The sequence below is a fragment of the Salvelinus alpinus genome, chromosome 12 (assembly GCF_045679555.1).
Source record: "Salvelinus alpinus chromosome 12, SLU_Salpinus.1, whole genome shotgun sequence".
NCBI lineage: Eukaryota > Metazoa > Chordata > Actinopteri > Salmoniformes > Salmonidae > Salvelinus > Salvelinus alpinus.
Window position 1 is genome coordinate 7,196,240 of NC_092097.1, and position 26,439 is coordinate 7,222,678.

Genomic DNA, 26,439 nt, shown 5'->3' on the forward strand with positions numbered 1-26,439 from the left:
CCTAGTTAAAAGCGTCTGCTAATGACTAGAATGTAAACGATAGAATGATCTTTGTACCTATTGCTTGGGGAGGGGGATGCTAAAATGGCTAAATGTGCAAAGGAGAATGCTGTTCAGACAAAGATGAAGCTCTGATGAAGGGCTTTGACATGTGAAGAGGCTGTGCAGTATTCATTTGACTGACAGTGTGAGTTGAATACAAGGTCGCAGCTCTGTTTGCTGAAAATATGGTGCAGTGTTGTTTTTCTAAGGCTGTGTGGAAGTTTGTTGACGTAGCAGACAGTTCTTTGGCTTTGCAATCCACTCTCCCTTTTGTCTAAGGGAAGGATGCCACTCAGGGAGCATGTTTCAGGGCCACATGCAATTCTCCAGGGGCCCCTAGTGGTGCTGGCGAAGGCTTTGTACCTCCCTTCAAGCAGACCACATGAGGTATGGGTGAGGAATAATCAATGTCCTGAGAGGGCTCTGTGTGTTCACAGTGATCAAAGAGAGAGCGAGTGTGCAAGTGAGTTGGAGACAGAGCGAGACTCGTCTTGTATCTGTGAATGACTGAGACACACAGCTGATATTGATTAAGGTGGAGATGAGCAGGAAGGTAGAATGGGGGCCCAGCTCCCTCTCCTGGGGTTTGATGCTTCCAGCTAGTTTATACAGGGGAGAACAGCATGCAGCAGAGCAACACAGATACAATGGCTGAATCTTTTCTCCATGTTCATGTCATATTTCCATAATGAAAAGAGTTATGGATTTAATGTACCAAACTGTGACTATCATAGAAGGGCAAGAATGATCTCATGTGTGTCTAATGGACAGTTTGTTAAAATGTTTTGATCATCCTGTTTCATCCATTTGTTTCAGCTTGGCGAGTTTTGAGTTGGAAAAGTCTGGGAATGTTCCAGGATGGGCATCAGCCAAAACATGCTATATATTCCCTAAGGCACACATAAGGAGATGTTCTCATGTGAAGTAATGGATGAAGACTGGCTATGGGTGAAGTCCAAGTTCTCTGGACGATGAAGGGAAACATGGTCTGTGGCCAAACCCAAACATGCAGAATTTAACAGCGTTAGAGCCAACCCACTCTGTTACAAACTCCCTTCTGTGGCACCCTGGTAAAGGGAGACACCCTCGCTGTGCTGCTACCCCTAATCTGAATGGATTTCTCTGAAGCCAGAGAGCCAGCCTCGGGTGTGCGTGGGCGTGCTCTGACTCCCAATGAGATGAGAGAGGCCTTGCTGGGAAAGAGAGAGGCAATACCAAGCTTGTGTGTGTGGGCCGCCATGCCTCAGCCTCAGAGAGATATATCACTCCCTCTCTCGCTCCCGGGCTGCCCTACAGCCCAACCGTGTCAGCCAAACCGTGACAAATTTTGTCTGTCCAATATGGGTGCCTGTGGCACTCAATTACCACAGTCGTAACCTGTCTTTTTAATTCATGCATTTCAAAGTTGCATGGGCTAATCAGAGATGTTAAATTGCCTTTAGTTTTGGCTGTAGCAGAGATACACTACCGTTCAAAGTTTGGGGTCACTTAGAAATGTCCTTGTTTTTGAAAGAAAAGCACATTTTCTGTCCATTTTTAAAATAACACAAAATTGATCAGAAATACAGTGTAGACATTGTTAATGTTGTAAATGACTATTGTAGCTGGAAACAGCAGTTTTATTTATGGAATATCTACATAGGTGTACAGAGGCCCATTATCAGCAGCCATCACTCCTGTGTTCCAATGGCACGTTGTGTTAGCTAATCCAAGTTTAGCAGTTTAAAAGGCTAATTGATCATTAAAAAAACATTTTGCAATTATGTTAGCACAGCTGAAAACTGTTGTTCTGATTAAATAAGCGATAAAACTGGCCTTTAGACTAGTTGAGTATCTGGAGCATCAGCATGTGTGGGTTCGATTTACAGGCTCAAAATGGTGAGAAACAAAGAACTTTCTTATGAAACGCGTCAGTCTATTCTTGTTCTGAGCAATGAAGGCTATTCCATGCGAGAAATTTCCAAGAAACTGAAGATCTGGTACAACGCTGTGTACTACTCCCTTCACAGAACAGCGCAAACTGGCTCTAACCAGAATAGAAAGAGGAGTGGGAAGCCCCGGAGCACAACTGAGCAAGAAGTGCATTAGAGTGTGTAGTTTGAGAAACAGACGCCTCACAAGTCCTCAACTGGCATCTCCATGAAATAATACCCGCAAAACACTAGTCTCAACGTCAACAGTGAAGAGGCGACTCCGGGATGCTGGCCTTCTAGGAACCCAAGTACAGTACATTCAACACATTCTCCTCCCCAACTTACAACACTGTGGACCCCCCCCCAGCCATGCACTTTTAAACTCACAACACTTAATTCAATTCCATTTGGCAGGTGCATGAATATATTCAGCTAGCTCATTAGTACATCCCTGATAATTACTCTATTGTTAATTTAAATTGAACACTCATGCATTCTTTATCTCTCCGTCACATACCGTAGAGTTGTGAGCAAAACTGCTTTCAGACCAACGGCTCGGTAGAAGACCAGGAGGAGTTTGGAATGGCATGTCTTCTCTCAACCCAGGCCCCCTAATTCCTGACAGCAAATAATGTGAAAAAATGTAACTGCTCCATGATTATTAAAACACGTATTAGAAGTCCAATAGTTGATTACTCCCCTTGCTAGACTGGCTGTCCTCATTCACTGCTTGTCTGTATACTTCCAAAAAGTAATTGTTTCCCTTGCTGAAGGTGATTATACCGTTCTAGAGCTGGTTGTGAATGTAGTGCAGTCAGAATGGGGTGGCAATCAGAGTAGCTACAGTATTTCAACATACAGTGGCGTGCGAAAGTATTCACCCCCTTGGCATTTTTCCAATTTTGTTGACTTACAACCTGGAATTAAAATTGATTTCTTGGTTTGTATCATTTGATTTACACATGCGTACCACTTTGAAGATGCAAAATATGTTTTTATTGTGAAACAAACAAGAAATAAGACAAAACTGAACTTGAGCGTGCATAACTATTCACCCCCCCAAAAGTCAAAACTTTGTAGAGCCACCTTTTTCAGCAATTACAGCTGCAAGTATCTTGGGGTGTGTCTCTATAAGCTTGGCACATCTATCCACTGGGATTTTTGCCCATTCTTCAAGGTAAAGTTGCTCCAGCTCCTTCAAGTTGGATGAGTTCCGCTGGTGTACAGCAATCTTTAAGTCACACTACAGATTCTCAATTGGATTGAGGTCTGGGCATTGACAAGGCCATTCTAAGACATTTAAATGTTTCCCCTTAAACCACTCGTGTTGCTTTTATTAGTATGCTTAGGGTCATTGTCCTGCTGGAAGGTGAACCTCCGTCCCAGTCTCAAATCTCTGGAAGACTGAAACAGGTTTCCCTCAAGAATTTCCCTGTATTTAGCGCCATCCATCATTCCTTCAATTCCTTCAATTCTGACCATCCCTGCCGATGAAAAACATCTCTGCAGTATGATGCTTCCCCCACCATGCTTCACTGTTGGGATGGTGTTCTTGGGGTGAAGCGAGGTGTTGTTGGGGTGATGAGGTGTTGGGTTTGCGCCAGACATAGCGTTTTCCTTGATGGCCAAAAAGCTCAATTTTAGTCTAATCTGACCAGAGTACCTTCTTCCATATGTTTGGGGAGTCGACCCACATGCCTTTTGGCGAACACCAAATGTGTTTGCTTATTTTTTTCTTTAAACAATGTATTTTTCTGGCCACTCTTCTATAAATCCCAGCTCTGGAGTGTACAGCTTAAAGTGGTCCTATGGACATATACTCTAATCTCTGCTCTGGAGCTTTGCAACTCCTTCAGGGTTATCTTTGGTCTCTTTGTTGCCTCTCTGATTAATGCCCTCCTTGCCTGGTCCATGAGTTTGTGTGCGACCCTCTCTTGGCAGGTTTGTTGTGGTGCCATATTCTTAAAACATTTTAATAATGGATTTAATGGTGCTCCGTGGGATGTTCAAAGTTTCTGATATTTTTTTATAACCCAACCTTGATCTGTACTTCTTTACAACTTTGTCCCTGATCTGTTTGGAGAGCTCCTTGGTCTTCATGGTGCTGCTTGCTTGGTGGTGCCCCTTGCTTAGTGGTGTTGCAGACTATGGGGCCTTTCAGAACTGGTGTATATATACTGAGATCATGTGACACTTAGATTGCACACAGTTGGACTTTATTTAACTAATTATGCGACTTCTGAAGGTAATTGGTTGCACCAGATCTTATTTAGGGGCTTCATAGCAAAGGGGGTGAATACATATGCACGCACCACTTTTCCGTAAAAAAAATAATATATTTTTTAAACAAGTAATTTCTTTCATTTGACTTCCCCAATTTGGACTATTTTGTGTATGTCCATTACATGATATCCAAATAAAAATATATTTAAATGACATGTTCTAATGCAACAAAATAGGAAAAACGCCAACGCCGGTGAATACTTTTGCAAGGCGCTGTAGAACAAACGTCCCTTATGCAGCATTTAAGTACATTATATGTCGCTTATGCAAAGCATTACTTGTTTCTTATACAGCATATTACTTATACTTCGCTTATGAGAAATAAGACTTATATGTTGTATATTTGACAACTTATTTATGATTCACATATATGACATCAACCAACATAAACGTCACTGGACATTGACAAACAGAACGTTTTAGTAAAAATTGTTTTAGTTTACTAATGTGATTTCTCTGAGAAGAAGACCTTACACTCCTCATATTGGAATTGATTGGCTCCTCTGCAGTGGTCTAACTAAACATTTATCTTCTAGCTAATTGTGAGAGGCAGTCAGTGCATGAAGGCCTATACGCTAAACTAATGGAGAGTAATGCATTTTGCTCGATGCCTTCTGGCCCTCTGCCACGACTTCCATTAAAAGGTCTTACTCTTTTTAAGTGGGTCAAACAGAACTGGCTTAGTTGCGTACTGTACTTTGCTGACTTACTTTACACACTGAGTTCCTAACATTTCAGATTGACAAGGAACTGGTAGTGTGACTGTGGACCTGGCATTGTGAGAGTATACAGTGTCCAGTTGATGGTGATTAAATAGGGAATAGGGTGCCATTTGGGAAACAGCCATAGGCATAGAATAACTTCCAAACATTACCACCTGTCTGTCTGTCTTTCTGTCTGTCTGTCTATCCTTCTCATCAGCCCTCTTCATACCTGAGTAACCATAGGTCATACAGCTCACAAAACCAATGACAGTCTTAAGTATCAGGCTCCCGAGTGGCGCAGCGGTCTAAGGCAATGCATATCAGTGCCTTAGAATTTGTTCTTAAAAACCTCTTAGGGATCCCCTATGGCTAGAATCCCGTTAACGGGATCGATTTGACAACATCCGATAAATTGCAGAGCGCGAAATTCAAAAATACTACATTCGTAATATTAAACATTCATGACGATACAAGTGTCTTACATCATTTAACTTCTAATTGCACACCATCCGGGAGCACCCCCATCAGTAAAAAAGCTGACTAGCATAGCCTAGCATAGCGTCACAAGTAAATACTAGCATCTAAATATCATTAAATCACAAGTCCAAGACACCAGATGAAAGATACACATCTTGTGAATCCAGCCATCATTTCAGATTTTTAAAATGTTTTACAGGGAAGACACAATATGTAAATCTATTAGCTAACCACGATAGCAAAAGACCCAACTTTTTTTTCTCCACCATTTTTTTCCTGTATAGGTAGCTATCACAATTTCGACCAAATAAAGATATAAATAGTCACTAACCAAGAAATAACTTCATCAGATGACAGTCTGATAACATATTTATTGTATAGCATATGTTTTGTTAGAAAAATTTGCATATTTCAGGTATAAATCACAGTTCTACATTGCAGCTGCAATCTGAAATAGCGTCGATGCAGCCAGAATAATTACAGAGACCAACGTCAAATACCTAATTACTCATCATAAATCATTTCTGAAAAATACACAGCGTACAGCAAATGAAAGCCCAACATCTTGTGAATCCAGCCAATATTTCAGATTTCTTAAGTGTTTTACAGCGAAAACACAATATAGCATTATATTAGCTTACCACAATAGCCAGAAACACAAGCAATTTACCAGCAGCAAAGGTTAGCGATCGTAACAATCCAGCAAAAGATATATTATTTTTGACTAACCTTGATAAACTTCATCAGATGACAGTCCTGTAACATCATATTACACAATGCATATAGGTTTTGTTCGAAAATGTGCATATTTAGCAGCACAAATCGTGGTTATACAATGTGATCAGTAGCAACATTTCAGGCATTCTGGCCGGCGCCATCTTGGAGAGGCACCTAATCTAATCGATAACTAATCGTAAACTTGACTAAAAAATACAGGTTGGACAGCAAATGAAAGATGCATTAGTTATTAATGCAACCGCTGTGTTAGATTTTTAAAATTAACGTTACTAGACATACAGTGTGCGTTACAGCCAGACCAGTGCCGAAATTAATGGCGGACAAATCCTTTTACATTTTTCCACAGAAATACGAATTAACATCATAAATAGCTCTTACTTTTGGACGAGCTTCCATCAGAATCTTGGGCAAGTTGTCCTTTGTCCATAATAATTGTTGCTCTGCTGAAGAACGTCGTCTTCAACCGTGTAATTAGCAGCAAACATTAGCTATGGGGCCACGACATGCCCAAATCTTCAAAACGCAACACAAAGGAAATTCCGAAAATCGCAATATAATCCCATAAACTGATATAACTCGGTTTAAAATAACTTCGTTATGATGTTTCTAACACCTATATTGAATAAAATCAGAGACGGATATATCTAAGGCCTATAACGAGAGCTTTTGAGAATGCCATCCTGAGGTCCTCCTTTGCGTCATGACGAACGTTGAAAAGAGTGCACCCCCCCCCATGCCATGGGCTTTTATATGGTCTCAGATCTGCCTAGAAACTCCATTCCAATTCTCATTGGTTACTGACATCCAGGGGAAGGCGCGTGCAGTTCATGTCGACCCATAGGATACATACAGAGTTTTCCTAGAACAGAGTCAACATTTTCAGATTTTGCAGTACCCGTCAGGAATTTCGCTGCCAAACGAGTTCTGTTTCACTCAGAGAAATAATTCAAACGGTTTTAGAAACTAGAGAGTGTTTTCTATCCAATAGTAATAATAATATGCATATTGTACGAGCAAGAATTGAGTATGAGGCAGTTTAATTTGGAGACGATATTTTCCAAAGTGGAAACAGCACCCCCTAGATTGACAAAAGGTTAAACATTAGCCTACGTTAGCTCAACCGTCCCAAGGACGGGACACGGATCCTGAAGAAGTTTTTAAAGTGGACTCTTATTTTTGATATGGTACCGCAGCTGATGGAATAACAATCTGCAATTATTTAGTGCCAGATTGATGAGCATTGCAAATACATATTTTAAAGACCAAATTGAATATGGGTGCAATGATTGCCTCGTAGCAGTCACACTAGTGTGGCCTTGAATTAACACTTGCTTGACAAGGCTATCAATGTAGAAATTGAGTACCAGCAAAAGGATGCTATTTCCTTTCTAGATTTGTAACTCCAAAAACCATCACAGCATGGAGGCTAATCACTACCTGCGTGTAATAATCACCCACTGTTAGGATCAACACGATAGAAATTCAATACACCCATAAAATGTAATTTGACAATGGTCAAAGACATGTAGGTCTGTCTACCTGATACTGCATTGCTGTATTATTTCTCATTTTATTTTTTTGAACAAAAACCTGGTTAAATAATGGACAGAACACATTTAAAAACTCTTTATATGATTTGGATCCACTTTTCTATGAAGCAAAATATGATACTGGGGTTGGTAACCAATGCTATAACGTATTGCATTTCTCAGATACCTAACTTGGTTCTCTCTCTGCTCTACAGATCAGGAGCGGATAGGGAAGAACTCCAACTACGAACAAGAGGGGAAGGTGCAGTTTGTGATCGATGCAGTCTATTCCATGGCCCACGCGCTGCACAACATGCACAGGGAGCTCTGTCCAGGGAAGGTGGGCCTTTGCTCTAGGATGGATCCCATCAACGGCACTCTGCTGCTCAAACACATCCGGATGCTTAACTTTGCAGGTCAGCCACTTACTTGGTGCACACACCCACATCCACAGGCTCGTATGTACTGTATGTACACACATGCAAATAGGACATCCAGACATGCATGCACAAACACAAGCACGCACTATGTAAAGCAATAATTTCATCAGATTGTGGTGTGTTTTTCTATGATTATTTCATAAAGTGAGATTATTTACATGATGTGAAATATTTACCCGAGGTTGAAGACATATATCTAAACGGAGAGGAGGCGAGGAAGAGACTAAAAACCTAACGTAAAAACCTTGTTTTCGGATTCCTTCCAAATAACAAAATGTCAAGTGAGGGCCTCTTGAACACATAGAGGAAATATCTTTCTAGGTATTACAGAGATTAGTTTCAAATCGATTAAATGGAGAGACAAAAATGCTGCTCTCTGGAGAGCACAGAAAAACCCTTGAAGGGGGGCAGCCCCTTGAAATACATCATCCTAGTGAAACGTATTTAATAAATGTTTGGCAAAAAAAACACTTATGGGGGCTGTTGATTTACGTTTATTACAAAATACCCCATTGTACTGTATATGTGAGAAACATCTATCACCTAAGGGGAGATAAATCAAAACAGCAACTGCATGTGTTTGCTAGACTTATTTGAAGACACCATCTAGGGAAACGACACTAACTACACTAACAACTAGACCAATCTGGATGGAGATGCTGTGCCACACAAGTGGGTTGCTTCTGGATTACACGCAACTTCATCCTGTTGCATCAGCAGCAGCACACGTCAGTATGTTTAACATGGCCTCGTACAACCAACCACCTGGGCGATGGGGATAGCACACTGGGGGGCAATTTCTAAAAACAATATTTATCTTCTTCTCATCAGATAAGTATTTACAACCAAAACACACACAAAAAAAACGTTTTGTCTGTTTGTTGAATTTGTATTCGGTTTTCGGGGTCTCCGTTGAAATGTCTGAGTTTTAACCGTAGAGCTTTCATACAGGGTCTAATGTGTCACTCCTTTTAAACAATGTCATGTTTTAAGCATCCGGGATCAAGTACAAACGACAAAAAGGTCAAACGACAACAGCCTCCCAAGCAAAGCATTGTGGCAATGTAATTACTCATAGTGTGGCGGCCATATCTCTGGCGGGCCGACAATCATCAACAATCTTATCTAGGAATATCGGTGGACTTCCACTCTGGACTATCTATATACAGTTGAAGTCGAAAGTTTACATACACCTTAGCCAAAAACATTTAAACTCAGTTTTTCACAATTCCTGACATTTATTCCTAATAAATACTCCCTGTTTTAGGTCAGTTAGGATTGGCACTTTATTTTAAGAATGTGAAATGTCAGAATAATAGTAGAGAATTATTTATTTCAGCTTTTATTTCTTTCATCACATTCCCAGTGGGTCAGAAGTTTACATGCACTCAATTAGTATTTGGTAGCATTGCCTTTAAATTGTTTAACTTGGGTCAAACGTTTCAGGTAGCCTTCCACAAGCTTCCCACATTAAGTTGGGTGAATTTCGGCCCATTCCTCCTGACAGAGCTGGTGTAACTGAGTCAGGTTTGTAGGCCTCCTTGCTCGCACACGCTTTTTCAGTTCTGCCCACAAATCTTCTATGGGATTGAGGTCAGGGCTTTGTGATGGCCCCTCCAATACCTTGACTTCGTTGTCCTTAAGCCATTTTGCCACAACTTTGTAAGTATGCTTGGGGTCATTGTCCATTTGGAAGACCCATTTGCGACCAAGTTTTAACTTCCTTACTGATGTCTTGAGATGTTGCTTCAATATATCCACATAATTTTCCTACCTCATGATGCCATCTATTTTGTGAAGTTACTAGTCCAACATTCTAACTACTAGGCTAACTGCCGCCTGTCGCCTGTCATTTAGCCTATCAGAAGCTTCTAAAGCCATGACATACCTTTCTGGAATTTCCCAAGCTGTTTAAAGGCACATTCAACTTTGTGTATGCAAACTTCTGACCCACCGGAATTGTGATAAAGTGAAATAATCTGTCTGTAAACAATTGTTGGAAAGATTACTTGTGTCATGCACAAAGTAGATGTCCTAACCGACTTGCCAAAACGATAGTTTGTTAACAAGAAATTTGTGGAGTGGTTGAAAAATGAGTTTTAATGACTCCAACCTATGTGTATGTCAACATTCGACTTCAACTGTATCTCAACACACACAGTAGGAGAGAGAACTCCTCTTTTCTCAAGTGTGAGGATGCTTATCCTTCTGTCATTTCAATAAGTAGGTTCTAAGTAGGCTCTTTTGATGTCTTGCTGTTATTATTCTTTCTAGAAACTCCCACTTATCAAATGTCTCATTTTGGCTCACTCAGTAGCCAAGGCAGAGGAATCAAAGTTTCCAACCTCACTCTAGCCCCTGGTCCCAACCCCTCCTAGCACCTCCTCCCATCTCGTGCCTACCTCTCCCTTTTCATGCTCTAAAGACTAGCTTGACATTTCAACGGGCTGCGATTGAATGTAGCTTCCTATCATTGTTCTGCATCTGAGAAACATTTGTATGTTTTTGTATTTTTTTTATTTGTACCTCTACTGCAGACAGAATGCAGTGGCCTTTCGACTGTCAGTCTCCACAGACACTGCAGTAATGACTATGGAACAATGACAAAGCACTGTGTGCTTCTTTTTCCCTCTTCTCAGGGAAGTGCACAATTCTTTTTTAGCTTGTTTCGGTTTACCCAATTGCTGGGTTGCAGGAGTTGGGTCACTTAGTTGGGTTGTTTCTTTAAAAACTGCTGGGTTATTGGTGCTGGGTTATTGAGATCAGAACACTGGAGGCATAGTTTAGTAGGGGCACGGCTTTTCAGACAGTTGTTTTTAGCTACCCATGAGAGTAAATGCCATTCCTGTTCATCTGTTCTGTTGTTATCACATGTTAAGGTTGAACATTTACATTTTTGTATCTTCAATAACACTTACAGAAGTTTATTAGTTCCATAAAAGCCAATGTAAATCTCATTGTTGGGGTGCAGTAAGGTGGTATACCTTATTATAATAAATAATCATAATGCTATTTAAGTTGCATTTGCAGTATACAAACTTAACATCATGAACAACAATGGCATTTGTGCTCACGGGTGGCCAAGAAGATCTAGCTGAAAGACATGCCCCTAAGAAGCCAGATGTCTCGAAAATAACCTAAGGATTATATTAAAAAAGACCCAGGTGCTAAATCAACCCAGCATTAGATAAAAAAATACCCAACTGATGGTTAAATTAGCCCATGTTTGGGTAATCCCAACAACCCAATTTGTTGTGTTATTCACGCAACCCAACTGGCTGGGTCAAAAATAACCCAACGTGTTCTGTCCATTGTTTAACCAGGTTTTAGTTTTTTTCCTTTGAATTTAGACAAGAGGTGAGGGGAGTTCATTACCAATTAGTGATCTTAATTCATCAATCAAGTACGAAGGAGGAGTGAAAACCCGCTGCCACTCGGTCCTCTGTGGAATGACTTTGACACCTGTGCCTTAGAACCAATGCCAATATGGGCCACTTTCTTCTTTAGATTTTTAGGTTAAATGAATCACTAAACTTTTTTTAAGCCCATGTTTTATCATTATTATTTATAAAAAGATCTGCCAGCGGTATTTTGCGGAGTAAGCACACTGACTGGACCAGGCTCCTATGTCCCTAGTAAGTTGTTCCTTCAAAGGTGCACCACAGAGCAAAGATATGCAAGGCAGGACATGCAAATAGTATCGTCAGTGGAGAACGAGAGTGTCGAGTGACGCACACAGCATTTTATTTGATTTGAGCTTCCAGTGATGGACAGGACTCACATGAGGTATGTTTGTGAATTAATTTGATCAAGCTATGTAGCCGATTTGAGTCCTTTTTGATGAATAAATAAAACAATTTTTTTTTCTTGTTTCTCTGTAATAATTGCCACCTAGCAATTTATGAAGCTGGCTTTAGCTATCCATCTCTCAACTCATAACTAGCTACAAAGCCATTTAAGGCTATCAATCAAGTTAGAGTACCTTGTCTAACTATCATAGCTGGCATGCCTGCTGGCAAGGTTGCTAGACTTTAGGAGCGACTAAAATTGCTTTAATACTTGTTATGATACTTTATACCACAGCATTGTTGAATACTCGTTTCTGATTGGCTAGATGGGCATTCTAGAATGGACATTAAAAACAGACAGTTGGAAAATATATTGGGACACGTTGCAATAATGATGCAATATGCGCCGACACATGCAGACCGTACTTGCTACAAATTTACAGAAAGCTAAACCAACAGCTACACAATCTGAAATTGGATACATTATAAACGCAGGTCCAATGAGGAAGAAATATAGCTAGCTAGCTTGAATTGATTTTTGCAGAGACATATCTTTTTGGAGCATCTGATGACCTAAAGTGGTGAGTGATGAACATGGATTTATCTTGTCCCTTCAGCCGCTAAAGCTGTCAAATCCTCCCACATATTTCCAGTTTGACCAGCTGTTTTCAGCAACTGATATTTTAGAATTTGCTTGTCATATTGGCAGGTTTGCTAGCAACAAACTATTTAGTTAGCTTCTAACCTAGTGTTTGATATACAATGCGATCTCCTCGTAATTAACAGTCAGTGTTGTTGAGTGTCCTGATGAGAAGACAAGCTATTATAGCTATGCCAGGCAAAATTGTACATAATCAGGTCATTGTTATGGATGTATTCAAATGAATGTCAATAGAAAATTGCTACTTTGCTGTTATTTTGGCTGCAGAGGTCGTGACTGTGTTAGCTGTAGCTATCTGGCTAGCTAGCAAGCAAGGGATAAGAACGATGCCAGCGAGCATGGCAACTGAACATAAAGAATGAATGAGTCCATAAATATCAAACTAATCGAATGAGTTTGAGGTTATTTAATTTTTACAGGGACAGTGCACATTAATCAACGTTGCAGTAAAAGTGCCGGTTTTAGCCACCCGGCTAATTTTTAACCGCAGTCCCTGGGCAGGTAATTAAAAACAATTAAAATAACAATACAGGCAAACAATGATCAGTCAGCACATGCAGAGCAACATAGGAGAAGCAACATGTAGCACACAGATAGAGCAATAGCACAAAAAGCAACAACAACAAAAATACATAAAAGCAACAAACAGTGTCTCCACACCTCACAAACTGCAGACAATGGATAACATGGAAAGTGGCAATACACATCTATGGATTATTTTCACAAGTCTGATTGTCCTTTTGCAATGTCTATATGTTTTTTGTGAAGGTGTGATAGGTGGTGCAGTTGTGTGTGTCTGATGGCAGTGTGTTCCAGACATGGGAAGCTCTCACAGAGAAAGCAGATTGACTGACTAAAGGTGTTTTTCCTTAAGGCAGAGTCACCTCTCATGGCTTGGATATGTGTTTTCTGTTTGACAAAAGTACTAAGTGGAGGGGAAGCTAGGCCATTTAGGATCTTAAATACAAGATATGCGTCGGTCTATTGCACAAGAGTTTCCCAACACAGGAGCTCATTTTTGAGGATGTAACAGTGATGATGGCTATTGAGCCTGTTTGTAGACAGACTGAATGGGTTTTAATGTTATACAGCAAGCTTGGGACCAACTAGTCAAGCAGTATGTTGTGGGTGAGTATAATAGCATTGAAGAACAGTTTTTCTGCCTCTGTTGTCAAACAGTTCAGAATGTATCGGAAATGAGCTCGTGTCACGAACCGGCTCGAAGACCGTAACAAAAAAGAGACAACGTAGAGATCAAGGAATAGCAAAAAGATATTTATTAACTGAAGTAACCTGTATACAATTAACAATGGTGTCAGTAATCAGTAGTGTAAGTGAGTAGTTGCGTGCATAGGTGTGATAATGAGGGGTGTTGAATGGTGCCAAAGCAAACAAACAAACAAAACGGTCACAAAAATGCCACAACCAAAATCCAACAGTGTGTCTGCATGGAGAGAGTCTCCTCCATGGATGGGGGAAAGGTGTATTTATTCCGGGACCCCTCCGGGCCCAGGTGTGTCCCATTTTGCTGACAACCCTCCCTGCTCCGCCCAACAACATCCTATTAAGGAAAACAAGAGCAAAGAGAGAGAATTTGTCAGAGTGGGTCGTCACACTAGGTTGAATTTGATTATTCTAGGTACCTTTTTTCACCTGCTTTTTAAAAGAGAGGTTGGAATCAAGTCTGATGCCAAGGTACTTAAAAACAGATACCAACTGGTGCGATTGGGTTGTACGGAACATCAGCGTTTATCCCTTACATGTGGCAGTTCTACTACACTCCTAAGGCATGAAAGTTCTTAAAGAATCAATGTGCATCATTAATTAAAATGACAATGGAACATGTAAAGAGGAATGCTTAGATGATAATGGATCTATATTGCAATAAAAATCTGTTTCAGGTGATTTAAAAAATAAAAATGTTCTAGGGCGGCCAGCCCTGATCCAGACCCAGCCTCTCTCCCCTGTCCATCCTCACGTATTTTGTACCCTCTCGAAAATAATAGGTGCTTGACGCCCCTTCAGAAGAGTCAGATTTGCTAGTTTTTCACAAGAACTTGAAGATCTAGCCTTCACGTCAGCCAATGACTTTACACTAAAGGTGTGATGATATTCAGTTCCCTAGTTCAGTTTCTTGGAGCGTTTGTGAGAATTTTACAAAATCTTTTCCTTTCACAACACCTGAAAATAACTGTTCCAGGATGCAATTTGCGATACGCACATTCTACATGACGTTAGCAAGCTAGCTTGTTTACAACGGGCAAAAGGTTCCATGCGACTCTCGCTGCTGCATCACAATACCTAGTACTCTGGTCCTGAAATGTATACCTGCTACTCACACAGGTCCAGGATTCGATTCAGCCAGGGTTCATTTGCGTAGAGCTCCAAGACAGGATTGTGTCAAGGCAGAGATCTGGGGAAGGGTACGAACACATTTCTGCAGCATTGAAGGCCCCCAAGAACACAGTTGCCTCCATCAGTCTTAAATTAAATAACTTTTGAACCACAAAGACGCTTCCTAGAGCTGGTCGTCCGGCCAAACTGAGCAATCGGGGAAGAAGGGCCTTGGTCAGGGAGGTGACCAAAAACCCGATGGTCAATCTGACAGAGCTCTAGAGCTCCTCTGTGGAGATAGGAAAACCTTCCAGAAGGACAACCATCTCTGCAGCACTCCACCAATCAGGCCTTTATGGTAGAGTGGCCAGACGGAGGCCACTCCACAGTAAAAGGCACATGACAGCCTGCTTGGTGTTTTCCAAAAGGCACCCAATGACTCTCAGACCAGGAGAAACAACATTCTCTGGCCTGAAGAAACCAAGATTGAAGGCCAAATATCACGTCCGGAGGAAACCTGGCACCATCCCATGATGCTGTGAAGCAAGGTGCTGACAGCATCATGCTGTGGAGGTGTTTTTCCTCGGCAGGGACTGGGAGACTTGTCAGGATCGACGCAAAGATGAACGGAGCAAAGTACAGAGAGCTCCCTGATGAAAACCTGCTCCAGTGCGCTAAAGACCTCAGACTGAGGCGAAGGTTCACCTTCCAATAGGACAACCACCCTAAGCACACAGTCAAAACAATGCAGGAGTGGCTTCGGGACAAGTCATTGAATGTCCTTGAGTGGCCCAGCCAGAGCCCGGACTTGAACCCGATCTAATATCTCTGTAAATAGCTGTGCAGCGACGCTCCCCATCCAACCTAACAAAGCTTGAGAGGATCTGCAGAGAAGAATGGGAGGAATTCCTCATATACAGGTGTGCCTAGCATTTAGCGTCATACTGAAGAAGACTCAAGGGTGTAATTTCTGCCAAAGGTGCTTCAAAAAAGTACAGAGTAAAGGGTCTGAATACTTAAAGTATGTTAATGTGATATTTCTGTTAAAACATTTTAATACATTTGCAAAAATGTCTAAAAACCTGTTTTTGCTTTGTCATAATGATGTAGATTGAAGAGTTAAAAAAACAATTTAATCAATATTAGAATGAGGCTGTAATGTCATTTTTTTGGGGAAAAGTCAAGGGTCTGAATAGGCACTGTATACCCTTGAGTTATTCTGCATTTTGTTGTCACAGCCTGAATTCAAAATGTATTCAATTTCTGTATTTATTTTTTCTCACCTATCTACACACAATATCCCATGACAATGTCAAAACAGGTACAATTTTTGGGGCAAATGTATTAAAAAAGAAATACAGAATTATCTCATTGCATAAGTATTCATACCTGAATCATTACCTGTCAGAATCCCATTTTGCAGCGATTACAGCTGTGAGTCTTTCTGGGTAAGTCTCTAAGATCACCTGATGATACAATATTTGCCCATTATTCTTTTCAAAATTCTTTATGCTCTGTCAAATTGGTTGTTGATCATTGCTAGACAACCATTTTCAAGCGTTACCATAGATTTTCAAGCAGATTTAAGTTAAAACGAACTCGGCCACTCAGGAACAATCACGGTCTTCTTGTAAAGCAACTCTAGTGTAGATTTGGCCTTGTGTTTTGGGTTATCGTCCTGCTGAAAGGGGAATTCATCTACCACTGTCTGGTGGAAAGCAGACAAACAGGTTTTCCTCTAGGATTTTGCCTGTGCTTAGCTCTATTCCGTTTATTTTTTTAATACTGAAAACTCCCCAGTCCTTAACGATTACAAGCATATCCATAACATGATGCAGCCACCACTATGCTTGAGATTGGTAGTCAGTTATGCGTTTGATTTAAAAAATAAATAATAATAATAATATCGGTCATATACACATGGTTAGCAGATGTTATTACAAATGTAGCAAACATTACTCCCAAACATAACTCTTTGTCACATGTGTTGTAATGTTGTTCATACAGTACATCCTCAGCTTTTTCCTAAAGAAAGCCATTAAACTCCCTGAGGGGTTTCCTTCCTCTCCGGCAACTGAGTTAGGAAGGACGCCTGTATCTTCGTAGTGACTGGGTGTATTGATACACCATCCAAAGTGTAATTAATACCTTCACCATGCTCAAAGGAATATTCAATTTCTGCTTTTTTAATTTTTTTTACCCATCTATCATTTGGAAAACATTGGAAAACCTCCCTGGTCTTTGTGGTTGAATCTGTCTTTAAAATGCACTGCTCGGCTGAGGGACCTTACAGATAATTGTATATGTGGGGTACAGCGATGAGGTAATTCAAAAATCATGTTAAACACTAGTATTGCACAGAGTGAGTCCATACAACTTATTACGTGACTTGTTAACCAAATGTTTACTTCTGAATATATTTAGGCATGCCATAACAAAGGGGTTGACTCAAGATATTTCAGCTTTTCACATTATATGGTATTGTGTGTAGGCCAGTGGCCCAAAAAATCTAAATGTAATCCATTTTAATTTCAGACTGTAACACAACAAAAAGTGAATAAAATCAAGGAGTGTGAATATTTTCTGAAAGCACTGTAAATTGTATATTTTTTTAAATGTAATCTCAACTAGTTCCTACTTCATATTGTTTCTGAATTACATGTACACATACAAGATAGCAAATTACAGTAAATGCTGTATCATAAATTAATTAGTACAAAACATTTAGATGGTAATAGGTGTACTCTGAGGACATTAACCATGGTCCTCTTCTCACGAGTCTGGTCGCTGCGTATTACAACACAGCTGGAGAGCACTTGTACATAGACACGTTTCATTTACTGAAATGGAGTAATCATGCAGACAGAAGGAAGGTGAGAGCGAGAGAGAGAGAGAGAGAAGGAAAGTGAGAGAGAGCGTATGGGAGAGAGCTTGCGAGAGAGCAGGAGAGCACAGTGTAGTGGAAGATGTGTGTATTTCTTTCTGCACTTGGGCCTGGTGATGTACATTTCATTAGGCATTCATGACTAGTGTGTTGTGGCGAGCTGCGCTGCCTTCTATCAACCAAGGTGTCGCACCTGCAAAGTCATGCAAAACAAGCACATGTTGGATTAATGATCATTACTCTAACCATAATCATCACCTTGTAAACTAGAAACAGCAGTCAGTGGACCGAATAGGACCGAGTTACAGTTTACTGCATGATCACTCCATCACTCTAGTGTAGCCTTCTGTGTGCTTGTCTGTACGCGCACCAGCGGAGGTCGCTAAGGGCCTCGTTAGGTTTCATGGTCATAGAATTACTTAATCAGAGAATTAATAATGAGTTTGAAAATGTGGAAAATAGAGAGTGAATGGAAAAGTACTGTAATTTAACACGGAGCACACATGAGCACATGGCAGAGCTGATGTGAAACATTAAGGAAAGAGAGACAGGGATAGGACACAATGTTTTGTTCTTTGAATTCCAAGGTTTAGTTTGTAACAAACAGAATCCCCCATTTAAATATTTTCTTAACCTTTGCACGGAATACCTTTGGGGCATTGTGAACATGACATTCACACAAGATTCACATACCTCTATCAAGTTGAATCAGCTTATCGTGTCTGTCGAACCTGACATTTAACTCATGATTGTTGGTATATAGCCTACTGTATATTGTTTCTGCTCTCCAGGGAGACTCAACTATAGTATTCAGTCCAGTGACATACTATTCATGTACAGATTAATGAGAGGTTGAATCACGAGGGTCAAAGCAACTATAAAATAGCAGGAAAAATACCGTGATTAATGATTGCTGAACTTCTCTGCAGCTAATATCACAAATGGAGTGTGAGTGAGTCCACAGGCTAAGTATGTGGAAGTGTGAATGTGGGAACTGTTAGATGGGATCGGTCGGCTCAGCTCGGCTTGGCACCTGCACAAGAAATGACTCAGAGGAGAATGGACTGCATGAAGAGAAACACTAAACAATGTGCACATTGTGTGCATTCAATTACATTTCCTTGACTGCAAATGGTTGCTTTTTGAAGATTGCTCTCAGGACCCTGTTTCTGTAGTCGGAATATCCTTCAGGAAACTTCTGAAGAAAACTTATTGAAATGTTTTGCAGATTTTAAGTTTTCAGGTGTGGTGACTGAAAGAGGAGATATACAGTTGAAGTCGGAAGTTTACATACACCTTAGCAAAATACATTTCAACTCAGTTTTTCACAATTCCTGACATTTAATCAGAGTGAATATACACTGTCTTAGGTCAGTTAGGATCACCACTTTATTTTAAGAATGTGAAATGTCAGAATAATAGTAGAGTGATTTATTTCAGATTTTATTTCTTTCATCACATTCCCAGCGGGTCAGAAGTTTACATGCACTCAATTAGTATTTGGTAGCATTGCCTTTAAATTGTTTAACCTGGGTCAAATGTGTCGGGTAGCCTTCCACAAGCTTCCCACAATAGGTTGGGTGAATTTTGACCTATTTCTCCTAACAAAGCTGGTGTAACTGGGTCAGGTTTGTAGGCCTCCTTGCTCGCACACGCTTTTTCAGTTCTGCCCACAAATTTTCTATAGGATTGAGGTCAGAGCTTTGTGATGGCCACTCCAAAACCTTGACTTCGTTGTCCTTAAACCATTTTGCCACAACTTTATAAGTATGCTTGGGGTCATTGTCCATTTGGAAGGCCCATTTGCGACCAAGCTTTAACTTCCTGACTGATGTCTTGAGATGTTGCTTCAATATATCTACATAATTTTCCTCTTCATGATGCCATCTATTTTGTGAAGTGCACCAGTCCCTCCTGCAGCAAAGCAGCCCCACAACATGATGCTGCAACCCCCGTGCTTCACGGTTGGGATGGTGTTCTTCGGGCTTGCAAGCATACCCCTTTTTCCTCCAAACATAACGATGGTCATTATGGCCAAACGGTTCTATTTTTGTTTCATCAGACCAGAGGACATTTCTCCAAAAAGTATGATCTTTGTGCAGTTGCGCAGTTGCAAACTGTAGTCTGGCTTTTTTATGGCGGTTTTGGAGCAGTGGCTTCTTCCTTGCTTTCAGGTTAGGTCGACATAACTCGTATTACTGTGGATAAAGATACTTTTGTACCTGTTTCCTCCAGCATCTTCACAGGGTCTTTTGCTGCTGTTTTGGGATTGATTTGTACTTTTCGCATCAAAGTACATTCATCTCTAGGAGACAGAACACATCTCCTTCCTGAGCGGTATGACGGCTGCTTGGTCCCATGGTGTTTATACTTGCATACTATTGTTTGTACAGATGAACGTGGTACCTTCAGGCGTTTGGAAATAGCTGTACAGCAACGCTCTCATCCAACCTGACAGACCATGAGAGGATTTGCAGAAAATAATGTGAGAAACTCCTCAAATACAGGTGTGCCAAGCTTGTAGTGTCATACCCAAGACGACTCGAGGCTTTAATCACTGCCAAAGGTGCTTTAACAAAGTATTGAGTAAAGGTTCTGAATACTTATGTAAATGTCATATTTCAGTGTTTTATTAAAATAAAATGTGCAAACATTTCTAAAAACCTGTTTTTGTATGGTCATTATCGGGTTTTGTGTGTAGATTGACGAGGGGGGAACAAACATTTAATCAATTTTAGAATAAGTAAGACTTTAATGTAACAAATTATGGATAAAGTCAATGGGTCTGAATACTTTCCGAATTCACTGTATGTGTTGGACATCGACTCGGTACTGGTACTCCCTGTATATAGCCATGTTATATTCTACTCCCTATGTATAGTCATGTTCTTTTTACTCTTTATTTTCATTAGTTTTTCACTATTTATTCCTTGTCACAATTTTGTATTATTATTCTATATATTTTTTATCTTATATTTAACTCTGCATTGTTGGAAAAGGACCCGTAAGTAAGCATGTCACTGTTAGTCTACACCAGTTGTTTACGAAGCATGTGACAAATACAATTTAATTTTCAGTTTAATTTTGCTTAATACATCACTTAACCGGGAACAACTCTACTCCCTCGTCATAAAATCACACCAAAAGCATTTTAAGTGAAGTTCTGGAGAACACTGATAAAGCAAAGTACCATAAAATACATGAGAAGTTCTCTGAGCTGTAAGTCTGGACTGGCATGTTTCTGTCGTGCATCTGAAGGCCTGCCCCAGTGGCGATTTTAGCATGTCAATCTTGGTTGGACAAACTCAACAATTTTTTTTGCATATCAGCAAAGCCACAACACAACACTAAACAATACATGAATTGCACTATAACGGTGATAAATGGTTCCCACAAACTTTTAGGGCCTACATAAAGCTGTCCCAACAGTGGAGCTTTCCTTTTAGCACAATGGAGTGAATCGTTAACACCGCTACACCTGGCTTATCAGTGGAGCCTCATCTGGCAGCGAAACAATTCATTCAGTCTCATTTACTACCTTTTAAAAACAATAGCTGATATGGCTGACTTGCTTAAATAAATATGGTCTTTACTAGGGTTGAATCGCAGGAACCCGGTTACCAAGATTTACTGAGATTTATCGCCCAAAACCACTGTGAGAAACCAGTAAATTTTAATGCATTACAGTATTTATATGAACATTATGATGTGAAATGGAACTGTTAAATTATATGCAATGTCTAATTCTGGCTTCTCTACGGCCTCTGCATAATGAACCAACGCTCAGGGGGGACAGACAGCCCATATCTGTATGGAGCGCAGTTCACAATGCATGTAGACCAATCATCTCATCATGGTCACTTTTGAAATGGACAGCAACAGAATACACAACATGGGCCGTTCTTACAGTATTCTCCCTGTACACCAAGTCAGAACTGTAGGATAAATAACGGGGGCATATAAGCAGACAATGAAAGATCTTACAATATTCAATGATGACATTTCTCTAAAACAGGCTATAGGCTACATGTGCACCATCAAGTCAAAACAGTAGGTTAAGTTCTGAGGGGGAGTGAGAACAAATTCTTTGGGTGAGAAACAGGGGTCCTTTGTCAGGACCCTGTATATCAAAGATAATTCGTAAAAATCTAAATAACTTCACAGATCTTCATTGTAAAGGGTTTAAACACTGTTTCCCATGCTTGTTCAATGAACCATAAACAATTAATGAACATGCACCTGTGGAACGGTCGTTAAGACACTAACAGCTTACAGACGGTAGGCAATTACGGTCACGGTTATGAAAATTTAGGACATTAAAGAGCGCTTTCTGCTGACTTTGAAAAACACCAAAAGAAAGATGCCCAGGGTCCCTGCTCATCTGTGTGAACGTGCCTTAGGCATGCTGCAAGGAGGCATGAGGACTGCAGATTTGGCCAGGGCAATAAATTGCAATGTCCGTACTGTGAGACGCCTAAGACAGCGCTACAGGGAGACAGGACGGACAGCTGAACGTGGCAGACAACGTGAAACAACATCTGCACAGGATCGGTACATCCGAACATCACACCTGTGGGACAGGTACAGGATGGCAACAACAACTGCCCGAGTTACACCAGGAACGCACAGTCCCTCCATCAGTGCTCAGGCTGTCTGCAATAGGCTGACAAAGGCTGGACTGAGAGCTTGTAGGCCTGTTGTAAGGCATGTCCTCCAGACATCACTGGCAACAACGTCACCTATGGGCACAAAAAACGATTTGCGTTTATCGTCGAAGGAATGAGCGTTACACCGAGGCCTGTACTCTGGAGCGGGATCGATTTGGAGGTGGAGGGTCCGTAATGGTCTTGGGCGGTGTGTCAGAGCATCATCGGACTGGGCTTGTTGTCATTGCATGCAGGCAATCAACGCTGTGCGTTACAGGGAAGACATCCTCCTCTCTCATGTGGTACCCTTCCTGCAGGCTCATCCTGACATGACCCTCCAGCATGCCAATGCCATCAGCCATACTACTTGTTATGTGCGTGATTTCCTGCAAGACAGGAATGTCAGTGTTCTGCGCCATGGCCAGCGAAGAGCCCTGATCTCAATCACACTGAGCACGTCTGGGACCTGTTGGATCAGAGGGTGAGGGCTAGGGCCATTCCCCCCAGAAATGTCTGGGAACTTGCAGGTGCCTTGGTGGAAGAGTGGGGTAACATCTCACAGCAAGAACTGGCAAATCTGTTGCAGTCCATGAGGAGGAGATGCACTGCAGTACTTAATGCAGCTGGTGGCCACACCAGATACTGGCTGTTACTTTTGATTTTGACCCCCCCTTTGTTCAGGGACACATTATTCAATTTCTGTTAGGCACATGTCTGTGGAAATTGTTCAGTTTGTCTGTTGTTCAATCTTGTTATGTTCATACAATTATTTTCACATGTTAAGTTTGCTGAAAGTAAACTCACTTGACAGTGAGAGGACGTTTCTTTTTTTCTGAGTTTAATAGCTTACAACAAAACATACATTCAGTATTACTTTCTTAGCTACAGTATACATATCCTGGCATGTTGCATAATTTGTGCAGCAGCATACAAGACATATTTTTGGACTCACAATTGTTGTGCTGTGCTCACTTGAACAGAAAGGGGGCGCGGCAGTCCTTCTTGTGGGAAAACTTTGTCATCAAAGTCTGGCATTCTCTGGATTCATGGTGCTTTCAAGACAACTGGAAATTTGGTGGAAAATTTGGTTGAATAATGACGTCAGTGATCTTCAGGTCGAAACGTCGATGCTCTATAAAGAGGCCTGATTTCTGAAGTCAGAGATTTCAGTTTTGACAGCATGGCCGACGTAGTCAACTTTTTCTGGTCCGTGACGTTGTGTGTGAATGTTTATCCTTTTAAGGTTGGAAAAGAGACCCTTTCAGACAGATTTTTAAAAATCCTTAATCCCAGACTTGGAACACATACCTCTCCACTGAATAGCAGGCAGGGGAAGCAAAAATAGTGTTTCGCCACTGATTCCTATAAAACCACTCTGTACTTTAGCTGGCTGCCCCTCCAATACAGAAAGCACTGAGCTCGGCTGAAGCACCTGCATTTTGGAGCAGCCTTACTCAACAGAGTATGCTGCTTTATTAACTCAAGGATAACTGATAAGTGACACGAATGAATGCCAAAATGAAATGCAAAACATGTGGTGCTCAAAAAAGGCTCTGCCCCACCTGAACCTGAATGACGGGTCGCCACTGACCTGTCCCTACATCTGCATGAGCTTTAGCCAGCTTCTCTGACTATTGCTGTCATACCATGACAAGATTGCATGACAACAACATGCCTGCATGACAACGCTAGTCAGGAGTTGGCTAAGACTCATACAGATATGATGCCATGCATACTAGAAGGCATACAGTGAACATACAGTCCGTTTTGAGAACAGCTTGGCTAAGAGATGACAATAAGCTTTGGGCCAACCTCAGAATGGAGCACTAAATGTAATTACATCTGCAGTGGCAGACTGTGGTGCTGCATTAGTGTCTGAAAGGACCAATGTGGAGGTCAGGATCCATTTCCCTCTCACAGTGACAGCATGATACCCAGTGGCATGTCATGGGCTACGGCCTCAAAGCCTTAACAAGCCCCTTTAATACACAGTTCCAACTAGGCTGGGTGAAGAACTATATTCCTTAGTTTTCTTTTTTTTACGGAAAAATACTATGATTGAACTACTGGATACAAACGCAGATCAACACTTCAGCTGTGGAGAGTGCTTGTATAAACATATCTCCTTCAAACATAAAATCTGTTCTAATCCCTCTCATCTGTTCCTATAACTGTGAGATGTGGGCTGCATTGTCACTGAGGCACGGCTGAGTACACAATAGTGCCTTAATCCAGAGCGGCTGACTCATCGAGATGTGGATTAGGCTGCTGTATACGTTTTCCACCCTACGCTAAACAAAAAAAAAACAGTCATCAGCAGAAACCCAAACCGCCACGATCATCCACGCTTTTTCCCTTGTTCGTAAAATGGAACGCCGATTGTGCTTGGGGAGACGTAATGATAAGCTTGGGCATAACGAGAAATGCCAGCGCCTTATGCCTTTTATCAGTGGATGGTGGTTTGCTGGTGCATGTTCAAACTTGAGTTTTGAAGTGGAAGTTACTCCTCTGTATCCTCAGCAGAGAGCAGTGATGCTATACCTAATATATTCAAGGGGCATCTTAGGGAAATAAATGTTGTGTAGTTTTATTATCATAAAGTATCTCAGGAACAGAAATGTGGTTGTGTGGTTTTAATGTTTAATATTTAAAATGTCATATTTTGTCTAATGACGTTCTGTATTTTGTCATTCTGTATTATTTTTCATGTTTTGTGTGGACCCCAGAAAGAGTAGCTGCTGCTTTTGCAACAACTAATGGGGATCCTAATAAAATACCAAATATATTTATAATATCATAAAAAGGCTATCTAATAAATAAGTGTCTTATATCGGCTGAAAGCTTAAATTCTTGTTCATATAACTGCACTGTCCAATTTACAGTAGCTATTACTGTGAAAAAATGCCATGCTATTGTTTAAGGAGAGCTCCTAACAACAAAATACTTTTTTCACCATGATAGGTTTGATAAATTCACCTCTGAAGGTGAAATGTGTACTTACAATCTGAAATCTTGATGTGATTTATCAAACAAAGGGTCGCAGAGTTAGATAAAATCATTTTTCATATCCTAAAAAGGTCCATATAGCATGCACGACTGATTTTGTATATCCACTCGTTCAATTTGCTAAGAAAGGAATCTGTGAAAATCTAACCCTAAACGTTGTTTCAACCAGTCAAATCACATTCATATGTGTTCATCAGAGATCCTAGAACGTAACCAGACTTCACTATAACATTAGGGGTGTAGTATATCCTATGGGACACCAAATTTGGTCAGAGCGACACCTTCATGGCACGCCAATGACGCGGGCAGTCTTCACTTGATCAACTCTAACTTTTGTCAAAATAAGCACCAATCTGGGTCAACCAAAGCTAGCTAGATAGCCAATGAGCTGGGCTTTATGGGAGTATCTTGAAACCCTGTATCTGTCGCAGAATGTAGCTGCTATCCCTTTGCGACAGCATGCCTTTTCCTTTTGGACAAAAATTATAAGAATATTCAGAGTTATGAAGTTATGAAAACTGGTTGTTTTGCAAATGTTTAACTTATAATATGGCTACTAATACTGGAAAAGCTAAATCAAAGTCCAAGTATACAGATTTGATGATATTCTTGCAGAAAAATTTAATATGAATGCAAATGTCTCCACGATTTGTCCAAATGTGCCTGGGTGACTTCACACTAAATGTCATGTAGTTTGCTCATACTTCAAGTTTTCCGTCTTTGCACATTTGCACATTCACTGCACATATACTGCTGCCATCTTGTGTACACCATCGGAATTACAACCAGATTGATGGCTGGAAGTGTAACCTTTCTGTTGCATTTCAAAGATGGTGGTAGGAAGGAAAAAAACGGTAGTTTTTTTCTTTGTATTTTCTTCTGCCAGATCTATTGTGTTATATTCTCCTACATTCAATTCCCATTTCCACAAACGTCAAAGTGTTACCTTTCAGGCTCTGGACACGGGCACATCACGCACCGCTCCCGAGCATAC

General features: G+C 40.8%; 1 protein-coding gene across 3 annotated transcripts in view; it reads left to right on the plus strand.

The window, feature by feature from the left end:
• LOC139535405 (metabotropic glutamate receptor 4-like) overlaps nucleotides 1-26,439 on the plus strand; it is a 332,761-nt gene that overhangs the window by 280,669 nt on the left and 25,653 nt on the right. For all 3 annotated transcript variants that reach the window (XM_071334772.1, XM_071334769.1, XM_071334770.1), the window contains exon 7: nucleotides 7,902-8,102. In XM_071334772.1, the coding sequence (XP_071190873.1) occupies nucleotides 7,902-8,102 (201 nt within the window). The remainder of the gene's footprint in view (nucleotides 1-7,901; nucleotides 8,103-26,439) is intronic.